This window comes from Schistocerca americana, chromosome 10, assembly GCF_021461395.2.
Source record: "Schistocerca americana isolate TAMUIC-IGC-003095 chromosome 10, iqSchAmer2.1, whole genome shotgun sequence".
NCBI classification, from domain to species: Eukaryota; Metazoa; Arthropoda; class Insecta; order Orthoptera; family Acrididae; genus Schistocerca; species Schistocerca americana.
Genome location: NC_060128.1, coordinates 155,849,502 through 155,862,980, shown reverse-complemented (window position 1 = coordinate 155,862,980; position 13,479 = coordinate 155,849,502). Strand labels below are relative to the sequence as shown.

Below are 13,479 nucleotides of genomic sequence, written 5' to 3'. Positions count from 1 at the left end.
AGGTATGTTCCAACTTTGCATTTCACTCCTTTTATGTATGAAGCATCTACCGTGACGATTTGCGATGTTGCTAGTCAGCGTGTGTCGCCTGGGAGAAGCGTTATCTCGGTCTCAGTACTCCAGATGGCCGATTTTCTTTTTTCAAGCAACTGAGCAACGACAGAAAATGGCAAAAATGACTATCATGATTTAAAAACTGTTCAAATGTGTGTGAAATCTTATGGGACTTAACTGCTAAGGTCATCAGTCCCTAAGTTTACACACTACTTAACCTAAATTATCCTAAGAACAAAGACACACACCCATTCCCGAGAGAGGACTCGAACCTCCGCCGGGACCAGCCGCACAGTCCATGACTGCAGCGCCTCAGACCGCTCGGCTAATCCCGCGCGGCACTATCATGATTTACAATTTACTCTGTTTCTATATATGTGCCTATTTTTAATTTCTCTTACATATACAAGAAACAACAGCAAACGATAATTAAATCAAGACCCTACACCGTCGACAGGCGCTGACATACATCAACGGAGACAGTTGAAAATGTGTGCCCCGACCGGGACTCGAACCCGGGATCTCCTGCTCACATGGTAGACGCTCTATCCATCTGAGCCACCGAAGGCACAGAGGACAGTGCGTCTGCAGGGATTTATCCCTTGCACGCTCCCCGTGAGACCACATTTTCAACTTAATGTCCACACACTACATTCGTAGTGCCCCTGCCCACTACACTCATTACTCGTGGCAGACAGTCTGACCGAGTCCCGTAAGAGTTCGGGCAATGCGTGCGCATCCGCACAGAAGAAGGAGGTCATGGCCGGTTAGTCTGAACTATATATGGTGATGGTATCTGTTCTTACGGACATGTCCGAAAGAACAGATACCATCTTCATATATACCATCTCCAAATACACAACAGTAGACCTCCCGCACAAACTTGTGGAACTTGGTATCGCGTGATCTGGTGGCTACAGAGTTGCCCACGGCAAGAGCGTAAGGACGTACTCAGATTTCATGAAATGATGAAATAATTTTGAGATTAGTAAATAGTTGTACAGACACTTGTTGCTAGTCAAGTGTCCTTTACATGTTCAAACTGATACACATGCCTTCTGTTTACAGTGCAGGTAGCGAGTTCTATTTTCATAGAGTACGTGAGGGTCGTATGGAGTGGGACCCCTACCACGCCCCGCTTCTCAGTGGGTACGCCCTTGCGTCGCACTATTAGACTCTTGTGACATTTACGGATGTTGGTTCGGGTGCTTTCGGGTTCGCGCCAGTTGTGCAGCGTGGGAACGGGACCCTTCTCCCAGACCGTTAGTTCATCGCATGGCGGCGGCTTTCCTCCTCGGCGGGGAGATTAATTTCTCGGTGGCGCCCCGCGAGGACGCAACTGCACTTTCGCCAGCGCGGCCTCTGCCTGCTAATTGACGAACTGTGCGAACACGCAACGGCTGGAGAGCAGACTGACGAGACGGCGGCCGTGGGACGTCGTTAGAGTCGCAGGCGAGTCCCGAGGGTGAAAAACTTCGTCTTTCTCACCGGAAACTGACGTACGGGGAGGGAGACAGAACTTTCATCATCATCTACACACGATGTTATAGGCAGAGGACCTGCTACTGCGTCTCCCAAAGAGTTGCCTCACTCTCTTCCACGGTGTCGCAACGTTTCTCCCCTCCCCCTACAGGACTCAGAAAATAGCTACCATTTGCAAGAACGCATTACGATTTCTCCATGCCCTAAGGAAATTTCAGGGTCGTTTAATAAGCAACACATTCTTTTCTCGGCTAATTTAGGTTGAAAAAATGTGGAATGTTGTGTGACATCGTGGAAAATGTTCCACCCTGTTTGCCTGCCTCGTTCGGTGGACGTACTGGATCAACTGACGCCCCACTCTTGCCCGGTCGTCTGGGCAGTTGCTTCGCTTGCGGTCGTCCGTGTTTACAAATTTTTTCCAGTCTTATAGGGTCCGTTTCTCTTTTCCGCATGGTTCTTCCAGTTTCTTTTCCTTTTCTCGATCCATTCCTTTATAATTTATATTACGCACTGTCTACCCGTCTATACATTTGTTTTCTTGTCCTACATGGTTACTTCTTGGATCTGTTTTTGTACTTTCATCTCCACTGTCATTATTCTTTGTTTCATCTTTTTCGTTCACTCACTAGTTTCTGGCCCATGTATCATACCCTGACGAATCATTGTTGTATATATTTTTATTTTCCCCTCAGTTCTCATAAATTTAATAATTTTTTCATAATGCGGGGCCACAGTCATAATATATTTCTTTAAAGTCAGTACCACCATTAGACTGTTGTTTATTTGGAGTGTTACATTTACACTATCACGGTTTCGGCTTCAAAGTGCCATTATCAAGTGTTTTAAGTGTTATACAGTGCCTAAGATGTCATACTCTCGTATTTAAAATACACTATGTGTCTAATAGTGTAATTTAAATAAGAAAGTATGTCATCTTAGGCACTACATAAGACTTAAAACACTTAAACACTTGAAAATGGCACTTTGAAGCCGAAATCGTGATGGTGTAAGTGTAAATGTAACACTGCAAATAAGCAAGTCTAATGGCGGTACTGACTTTAAGGGTCTCATAAATTTGTTTCTCAGTACAGTGCTTTGCAGGAATCCGGCTACCCGTATTGCCTTTTTCACTTGGCTTTCCATTTCTATGGTTAAGGATTCATAGCCGGTGATAACAGTGCATAGATAATTAAGGCTCATCAGTCGACATACTGTCCACTTCTAATTTACATCTGTCAGATATTTTTGTTATTACAATAAGTGATTTTTTTGGACGAGATTTACATTTAATATTGCTTAGCTATTTTACTGAATTGGTGAAGTGACCTTTGTAAATTATCCTTATTGTTGCTATCAGTGCAGCCTCATCAGCATATTTGCGACTGTATTTCCCATTTTGAATCCTGGTTGCTCTCTTGCGGCATCAATGACGTGGCCCGTTATTGAACAGGAGTATGCTTAATAAATCTCCTTGTCTAATTCCTTTATCTATTATAATGTCCGTCAGCATATTTGCGACTGTATTTCCCATTTTGAATCCTGGTTGCTCTCTTGCGGCATCAATGACGTGGCCCGTTATTGAACAGGAGTATGCTTAATAAATCTCCTTGTCTAATTCCTTTATCTATTATAATGTCCGTCAGCATATTTGCGACTGTATTTCCCATTTTGAATCCTGGTTGCTCTCTTGCGGCATCAATGACGTGGCCCGTTATTGAACAGGAGTATGCTTAATAAATCTCCTTGTCTAATTCCTTTATCTATTATAATGTCCGTCCCAGATAGCTGAGTGCTGCCGGCACGGTAGCTCAGCGTGTTCGGTCAGAGAGCTGGTTGGCCTCTGCAATAAGAAACTGAGTGAAAGAATCAACAACGAACTTGAACGGAAGTCATGTGACGTCCGCAACGACCAAACACAACGATCAACTAAAAAAGTGGTCAGCACGACAGAATGTCAATCCTAAGGGCCCGGGTTCGATTCCCGGTTGGGTCGGAGATTTTCTCCGCTCAGGGACTGGGTGTTGTCCTTATCATCGACATTTCATCTCCATCGACACGCAAGTCGCCGAAGTGGCGTCAAATCGAAAGACTTTCACCCGGCGAACGGTCTACCCGACGGGAAGCCCTAGCCACACATCAGGCAGGATCTGTTATAATTTCATCTGTCAATCCTCGTTTGATATTGTTTAATTACGTGTAAATATATCTTCTATTATTCTGACTAAACCCATTCGCACTCTTTGGTCGATTGAGTTTTGAATTATATCCTTTTTTGTAATCGTGTCAAGGGCTTCTGAAGTCCTTAACAATAGCAAGGACACGACTCTTAAATGACCTCTCTTATTATATCAGAAAAATGATTAACATTTGATGCTTCGAGAGACAGGTACAGACTTGATCTATCGTGTGTGGGTTCAAAAAATTTGCCCATTATTAGTCTCGTAGGTATTACTGATTGAAATTTGGAGGTATTTTGTCACAAAAGGTTCAAATGGCTCTAACAAGGGAACCTCCTCATCGCACCCCCCTCAGATTTAGATATAAGTTGGCACAGTGGATAGGTCTTGAAAAACTGAACACAGATCAATCGAGAAAACAGGAAGAAGTTGTGTGGAACTATGAAAAAAATAAGCTAAATATACAAACTGAGTAGTCCATGTGTAAGATAGGCAACATCAAGGACAGCATGAGCTCAGGAGCGCCGTGGTCCCGTGGTTAGCGTGAGCAGCTGCGGAACGAAAGGTTCTTGGTTCAAGTTTAATTTTTTATTTTCAGACAATTATCAAAGTTCAAGCACTCACACATAATCAACTTCGCTCTCTAAAATTCCAGGACATGTTCAAATTTGCTTGGACATATGCAGGATTTGACGGTCTACACAGGGAAAAATTTGAAAATGTTAAAAATATGTGTTTTGACAGAGCACAGGGAAACTGTGCGACTGTGAAACTGTTGCATTCATTTGTTGCAGTTTATGTGACAAACTCTTATGTTTTCATCACTTTTCTGGGAGTGATTATTACGTCCACAAGAAAACCTAAATCGGGCAAGGTAGAAAAATTTTACCCATTCGCCAAGTGTACAAGTTAGGTGGGTCGACAACATATTCCTGTCGTGTGACGCACATGCCGTCACCAGTGTCGTATAGAATATAACAGACGTGTTTTCCTGTGGAGGAATCGGTTGACCTATGACGTTGCAATCAAATGTTTTCAGTTCCCATTGGAGAGGCACGTCCTTTCGTCTACCAATCGCACGGTTTTGCGGTGCGGTCGCAAAACACAGACACTAAACTTATTACAGTGAACAGAGACGTCAATGTACGAACGGTCAGATCATAACGTTGCGAAAATAAAGAAAGAAAACTTTTCACTCGAGGAAAGACTTGAACCAAGGACCTCTCGTTCCGCAGCTGCTCACGCTAACCACGGGACCACGGCGCTGCTGTGCTCACACTCTCCTTGATGTTGCATGTCTTGCGCGTGGACTACTCAGCTTTTATATTTTGCTTATTTTTTTATACTTCCACATAACTTCTTCCTGTTTTCTCGATTGATCTGTGTTCAGTTTTTCAAGGCCTATCCACTGTGCCAACTTATGCCTAAATCTGAGGGGGGTGCGATGGGCAGGTTCCCTTGTACGCACTATGGGACTTAACATCTGAGGTCATCAGTCCCCTAGAACGTAGAACTACTTAAAGCTAACTAACCTAATGACATCACACACATTCATGCCCGAGGCAGGATTCGAACCTACGAACGTACCAGCAGCGCGGGTCCGGACTCAAGTGCCTAGAACCGCTCGGCCAGTCACACAAGGAAGTTCGGCCGACCACCAGTGTAACGAGCGTATAGACGTTTTCAACTAAAAGTTGGGCAGTTTAGATAACCTTGGCAGAAGCGCCCACCTCCGAGTAGAGCAGGCTGAGCGGCGGCGGATGCACCCCGCCCAGCGGCCGTCGCCCGCGCAACAATCTGGAAGGACGCGCAGAACAATGCGGCGACCCACGCGACACGCCGACTCCCCATTGTCCGCCGCTGTCGCAAACGGCGCGTCCTGCTATTGCAGTAGGAGTGCCTCAGGAACACGACAGCAGGTACGTCACCTCTGGCACACCGCGCTACAGGGAGCAACTAGCAGCAAGTGGGCACGAGGCAGCCGGGCGTCATTCAATACGCCAGCCGCCTGCGTGCCGTAATTGGAGATCGGAAACGAGCTCCGTATACACTTCGTAACGTCGCCTGCGGATCCTATGACGTCAGCTGCGAACTACACGTCTTCGTACGTTCAGAGACTCGATTCGCCAGTCTGTGCCGCTGCCCATTAAACGGCAAACTCGTCCCTTGAGTCTGTAGTCGTTCGATACACTTCCTCACAGTCGTTTAATGAACAAAGTAAGAGCATATGGACTATCAGACCAATTGCGTGATTGGATTGAAGAGTTCCTAGATAACAGAACGCAGCATGTCATTCTCAATGGAGAGAAGTCTTCCGAAGTAAGACTTATTTCAGGTGTGCCGCAGGGGACTGTCGTAGGACCGTTGCTATTCACAATATACATAAATGACCTTGTGGATAACATCGGAAGTTCACTGAGGCTTTTTGCGGATGATGCTGTGGTTTATCGAGAGGTTGTAACAATGGAAAATTGTACTGAAATGCAGGAGGATCTGCAGCGAATTGACGAATGGTGCAGGGAATGGCAATTAAATCTCAGTGTAGACAAGTGTAATGTGCTGCGAATACATAGAAAGATAGATCCCTTATCATTTAGCTACAATATAGGAGGTCAGCAACTGGAAGCAGTTCAATTCCATAAATTATCTGGGAGTAGGCATTAGGAGTGATTTAAAATGGAATGATCATATAAAGTTGATCGTTGGTAAATCAGATGCCAGACTGAGATTCATTGGAAGAATCCTAAGGAAATGCAATCCGAAAACAAAGGAACTAGGTTACAGTACGCTTGTTCGCCCACTGCTTGAATACTGCTCAGTAGTGTGGGATCCGTACCAGACAGGGTTGATAGAAGACATAGAGAAGATCCAACGGAGAGCAGCGCGCTTCGTTACAGGATCATTTAGTAATCGCGAAAGCGTTACGGTGATGATAGATAAACTCCAGTGGAAGACCCTACAGGAGAGACTCTCAGTAGCTCGGTACGGGCTTTTGTCAAAGTTTCGAGAACATACCTTCACCGAAGAGTCAAGCAGTATATTGCTCCCTCCTACGTATATTTCACGAAGAGACCATGAGGATAAAATCAGAGAGACTAGAGCCCACACAGAAGCATACCGACAATCCTTCTTTGCACGAACAATACGAGACTGGAATAGAAGGGAGAACCGATAGAGGTACTCAAGGTGGCCTCCGCCACACACCGTCAGGTGGCTTGCGGAGTATGGATGTAGATGTAGATGTAGTCAGGGACAGGATGACTATACCAGAGTAGAACTGGGAGCCAGTACACTAGTTCACAGTTACACTCTAAGGCAAAAATAAAGTAATTAATTACTAAGCAAAACAAAAACGACGGACCACGATGGAATTATCCAAACGGGACGGAAATCGACAAATGTGATGAACATGTACAGACAAACAGAAAAAAATAAATGATTTATTGAAGAGAAAGAGCTTAAAAAATTAAGCACGACAATAACGGCTTGTTCCACCTCTGGCCCTTATTCGGCTAGGCACTGACTGTTATTTGTTGCATGTTCTCCTGAGGGATATCGTACCGAAGCGTGTCCAACACACCAAATGATGCAGGAAGCCAACGTTGATGAGTTCTTAAGCCGTACCCGATGTTACGAATGGTTCACACGGTTTAACAGTGGCCGGACGGAAGTTAAGGATGATCCTAGTTCAGGACTCCCTTCGATGTCTACCGACGACGCTCATGTCCACGAAATTGTGCGTTCCAATAAAAGACTGACTGTCCGAGAGACTGCAGAAGATTGTAACATTTCAGTTGGATCGTGCTTTGAAATGCTGACACAGCATCCTGGAATGCATCGTTTGGTACCAAGTTCGTCCCACGGTTCATGAGTCAAGACCTCAAAGACCTTCGTCTCGAAACCTGTGAAGCGCTTCTGGATCGCCCAAATGAGAACGAGATGTCCCTTAAGAGAATCATAAATGGTGATGAGACATGGATCTACGGTAATGATGTTGAGATCAAGGTTCAGTCTTCAAAATGCGTCGGGAAAGGTTCTCCAACACCAAGCTAAGCTCGTCAGAAGAGGTCAAATTTCAAAGCCATGCTGATAGGTTTCTTTGACTTTGAAAAGGTTCAAATGGCTCTAAGCACTGACACTTAACATCTGAGGTCATCAGTCCATTAGACTTAGAACTATTTAAACCTAACTAATCTAAGGACATCACACACATCCATGCCCGAGACAGGATTCGAACCTGCGGCCGTAGCAGCAGCTCGGTTCCGGACTGAAGCGCCTAGAACCGCTCGGCCACAGCGGCCGGCTTTCTTTGACATTCAAGGATTAGCTCATCATGAATTCGTGCCACAGGGATAAACTGTTAATCGATAGTACTATTGGGACGTGTTGCCACGCCTGCGAGAAGATGTCAGAAGGGAACGGCCCTGTTCGTGCGTGACTATTGCACAAGAAACGAAATCACTGCGCTGTCTCTTCCTTCTGGTCCCTGTGATGTTTTTTTTTTTTTAATTTCCGAGTTGGAAAACCCCGTTTAATGGACGAAGATTTGCAACGACAGGCGAGATGAAAGAAAATTTGTAGGCAGTGCTTCGCGCGATGCAGCTACAGGCGTACCAACACTGCTTCCGGAAGTGGAAACGGGTTGCGACCAGTGTATCAATAGTGGAGGAGAATATTTCTAAGAAGACCATGCACAACAAATAAAAGGTAAGTGTACAAAAAGTTTGTGGACAAAGTTCCGGAATCTTTTGAAAGGACTTCGTATGACAACTTTCTATTAATGAGGAAGAGGGTTTTTTTTTTCACTTCACGAAACATAAAACGTGGTACGCTTTGGCTGCGGAATTAATGAGTCAGTCACTTGCCGTCCCCAAGCGAAGTGTTACTTTTCGTCAAAGTGGCCACGAGTGTGTCCGCTACAGCGGCAGAGCCGTGTAGGCGGCGTCGCCTGGAGCCTGGAGGCTGGAATCCTCGTTGCCGGCCACGTGAGGCCGCGCCTGGACGCCGTTCCGCTTTGCCCACTGGAGCTGGAAGCCCAAGGCCGCGCGTTCCTTTCCGCGGCTAATCTCGCTCTCACCGACTGCCTGCCAGCACAGAGATCCAGTCACCACCCCAGAACAGTGCACGCTCTCACAGGTTTCCTCTGTACTTTAGACTGGTGCATCAAATCAATGCGGCCTTAATACCCACAACAAGGTGTGCACTAGATCGGACGCGAAAAGTCGAGTGTGGTTCGACGTCCCAAAAAGCGCACGTCAGTGCTAGAGATATTCCAATATCGTCAACGTATGGATACCTATTCAAATTACTAGTACTCAAATCGTTCTGCGGTATTACTCACATGACTCCTCCTAAAGTATCTATACTTAATCATGTCACAGAATTTTGGGACTATACTGTATTCGAACATTATGAATTACCTCGGAGAAAACGATTTATTCACAAATAGCCAGCAAGGGCTTAGAAAATATAGTCCGTGTGAAACACAACTAGCTCTTTATTCGCACGAAGTAGTGAGTGCTATCGACGGTGATCTGAAATTTATTCCATATTTCTAGATTGCCGGAAGACTTCTGACACCGTTCCTATTAAGCGACGTCTAATCAAATTGCATGCCTATGGAGTATCTTCTCATTCGTGAGTCTGAATTCGTGATATCCCATGGTAAAGGTCAGATTACGTAGTTATCGACAGAAAACCATCCAGTAAAACAAATACGATATTTGGCGTTTCGCAAGGAAGTTTCATAGGCACTGTACTGTTCCTGATCTCTGTAAATGTCGCTGGTGTTTGCGGATGCTGTCATTTAAAGTGTTGTTCATCAGATGATTAAAACCAATTGCATAATGATTTGGACACGATATATCAATGTTGCAAAAAGTGGCAGTTGATATCAAATAACGAAAAGTGTGAAGCCATCCACATGAGTAATAAAACGCTTCTGATAAATTTCGGTTACAAGGTAAATCACACAAATATAAATAATGTAGATTCAGTTAAATACTTAGGGATTACAATTACGAGCAGCCTAAATTGGAACGATCACATATGCCGGAGTGGCCGAGCGGTTCTAGGCGCTACAGTCTCGAACCGCGCGACCGCTACGGTCGCAGGTTCGAATCCTGCCTCGGGCATGGATGTGTGTGATGTCTTTAGGTTAGTTAGGTTTAAGTAGTTCTTAGTTCTAGGGGACTGATGACCTCAGATGTTAAGTCCCATAGTGCTCAGAGCCATTTGAATCATTTTTAATCTCCATTCTTTCGAAAAGCGCAAAACATCCCCACCGACACCTGAGGTTTTGTGGACCTCCTACCCCGCCGTACGTCAGCGCCGGCACGGAGACCTACCTCTGAACTAACAGAGCGCTCCATTGATTCGGGCTGAAACACGCCTCCTCTCTCTAGGACGGGTTCAGGACCCACCCGGGGCAGGCGATGAGTCGTACGGAGGTGAAGGTGTGGATGTTTTACCAAATAGACGCACCGCCACTGACGGAACAGTTTCTGTCAACCTGCAGACTATGGGGCCCCTCATCGTGCAAGATATTTCCAGTCAGCGTTTGGTGGGGGAAAACCTTCACCACCTAGTATATATGTTGACAGCTCGTGTCTAAAACTACATTCGAGAACATTTCTTATACCTATTTAATAAATTCTTGTAAGACGACGGAAATGTTAACATTATTTCAAGAACCAATTTTCGCACCAAACTGAAGAAAGTTATTGATAGAATTCTATATATTTTAAGAAAAGTGAGTTGGTTACAGGTCTAGCTAACCAGCGCTCCTTCCTAGCGCTCTGAGCGCCAAGCGAGGTTGCGGCAGGAGGCCGCTACAGGGAAGCAGGTGGCTTTGACAGTTGGCCGACATTGCTAAATTAGATTTACTTTCTGACTGCGTCTACACACCATTAAAAAAAAAAAAAAAAAAAAAAAAAAAAAAAAAAAAAAAAAAAACTTGAAGCAGTCCCATCATTTAATGCTGAATAGGAATTGCTTTTTGAACGCCATGCAAAGTGCTTAATACACCATGGATGGCACTATTATGAACTGGAAAAACATTCACTGGAAAATCGTTACAACAGCAGCCACAAAAACGATGTGAGTAGAGGGAAAAACTAAGTTAAGGAGAAATAGAGCAGTGACAAACTTTTTTACGGTCGACATCACCAATTATTTGATTTCATCTAGCCCTTTAATTCGAGGGCAGAATGGTGTGGTAACACATATAGTGGACAAGATTGATGGTATAAAACAAAAATTAATCCTATGGAAAAGTCAGTTCATGACATGGAACATATCTCTAGCTCAAGGCAATCATTTCTCGACCAGACATGACTATCTTCGTTTCAGTAATTGGAAGATATCATCACGAGTTCTCGAAGACTTTGCACGTAGAAGGCTGACTTAGATTTATTTGCCACACCGTCCTCGCTTGTCGTTGCCGACGCAGCTCCTCATTACCTCCGACTTGAGCTGACAGACTTGCAGTGTAGCGCCCAACTCGACGACCTGTTAGTCCAATCCAGGAATTCACAACAATCTTATACAATCTTAACCGAACAGCCATATCCTCCGCTGCACGGACAATTCAGTAGAATTAGTTCAATGTTCGGTTCAACGTGTGTTTGCGAACGGTTTCTTCTCTTATGTAATTGTGAAAGTCCACCCTACCACTTCGGATTTAACAGATTTTAATCTGCCTAACACCATGTGTTCCTATCAGGTACCTGCTCCAGATATATTACGTATTAGCTTAGCGATCGCTGCTTCGCTCGCGGAGCCTGTATGGTCATGCATGTTCATTTTTGGAGCACAACCTACGACCAGCTTACACACAGAAATGATGACACTTTCTGCAGGACCTGACCATCATTTTGCTGGACAATGCTTAAGCACACAGAGTGCAAGCTATTACTGATTTGTTTGACTCATGGGGCTACTAAGTGCTATACCACCTACTGCACTCCCCTGACTTACGGCCTCGGAAATTCAACTCGTTTTCTAAACTGAAGGAAACACTTCACGGCATTCGCTTCAGAACTGCTACAAATTCGTCGGGCAATAGACCTCGCCGCTCGAACTGTCAGCACAACTGGCACTGCTAAGAGTATCCTATGACTTCAACATCGCTGGCAACGGGTTATACACAATGCAGATGATTACTTTGAAGGTCGGTAGTATCAAAAATGGTTCAAATGGCTCTGAGAACTACGGGACTTAACATCTGTGGTCATCTGTCCCCTAGAACTTAGAACCTAACTAACCTAAGGACATGACACACATCCATGCCCGAGGCAGGATTCGAACCTGCGACCGTAGCGGTCACGCGGTTCCAGACTGAATCACCTAGAACCGGAGGGCCACACAGGCCGGCAGTTCCGGACGAAAGCGCCTAGAATCGCTCGGCCCCAGCGGCCGGCTCAGAAGTTGTAATCATTTGCTTGTCTGTACATGTACACCAAACATACCGATTTTCACCCAATCGAATAATTCCTTCGTGGTGCGTCTTCGTTTAGATTTTATATTATTATTTTTAGTAGAGTATATAACGTCTGTGCAACATTAACACAGCCGCAAAGTACACTACTGGCCATTAAAATTGGCTACACCAAGAAGACATGCAGATGATAAACGCGTATTCATTGGACAAATATATTATACTAGAACTGACATGTTATTACATTTTCACGCAATTTGCGTGCATAGATCCTGAGCAATCAGTACCCAGAACAACCACCCCTGGCCGTAATAACGGCCTTGATACGCCCTGGGCATTGAGTCAAACAGAGCTTGGATGGCGTGTACAGGTACAGCTGCCTATGCAGCTCCAACACGATACCACAGTTCATCAAGAGTGGCGTATTGTGACGAGCCAGTTGCTCGGCCACCACTGACCAGACGTTTTCAATTGGTAAGAGATCTGGAGAATGCGCTGGCCAGGGCAGCAGTCAAACATTTTCTGTATCCAGAAAGGCCCGTACAGGACCTGCAACATGCGGTCGAGCATTATCCTGATGAAATGTAGGGTTTCGCAGGGATCGAATGAAGGGTAGAGCCACGGGTCGTAACACATCTGAAATGTAACGTCCACTGCTCAAAGTGCCGTCAGTGCGAACAAGAGGTGATCGAGACGTGTAACCAATGGCACCCCATACCATCGCGCCGGGTGATACACCAGTATCTCGATGACGAATACACGCTTCCAATGTGCGTTCACCGCGATGTCCCCAACCACGGATGCGACCATCATGATGCTGTAAAAAGAACCTGCATTCATCCGAACAAATGATGTTTTGCCATTAGTGCACCCAGGTTCGTCGTCGTGTACACCATTGCAGGCGCTCCTGTCTGTGATGCAGCGTCAACAGTAACCGCAGCCATGGTCTCCGAGCTGATAGTCCATGCTGCTGCAAACGTCGTCGAACTGTTCCTGCAGATGGTTGTTGTCTTGCAAACGTCCCCATCTGTTGACTCAGGGATCGAGACGTGGCTGCACGATCCATGAGGATAAGATGCCCGTCATCTCGACTGCTAGTAATACGAGGCCGTTGGGATCCAGCACGGCGTTCCGTAATACCCTCCTGAACCCACGAAATCCATATTCTGCTAACAGTCATTGGATCTCAACCAACGCGAGCAGCAATGCCGCGATACGATAAACCGGAATCGCGGTAGGCTACAATCCGACCTTCATCAAAGTCGGTAACGTGGTGGCACGCATTTCTCCTCCTTACACGAGGCATCACAACAACGTTTCACCAGGCAA

The 13,479-nt window shown here is 45.4% G+C and overlaps 1 protein-coding gene and 1 non-coding gene across 2 annotated transcripts in view; both read right to left on the bottom strand.

Moving 5' to 3' along the window:
* The window catches only part of LOC124552322, a 220,062-nt gene extending 209,978 nt beyond the window's left edge, over positions 1-10,084 (bottom strand). Inside the window, exons 1-3 of the mRNA XM_047126594.1 lie at positions 10,061-10,084; positions 8,634-8,797; positions 5,426-5,510 (exon numbers count right to left, since the gene is read on the bottom strand). Coding sequence (XP_046982550.1) covers positions 5,426-5,510; positions 8,634-8,797; positions 10,061-10,084 — 273 coding nt within the window. The remainder of the gene's footprint in view (positions 1-5,425; positions 5,511-8,633; positions 8,798-10,060) is intronic.
* On the bottom strand, positions 549-623 carry Trnat-ugu. Its single transcript has one exon. It is a non-coding gene; the product is annotated as a tRNA-Thr (tRNA).
* Positions 10,085-13,479: the final 3,395 nt, after the last annotated feature.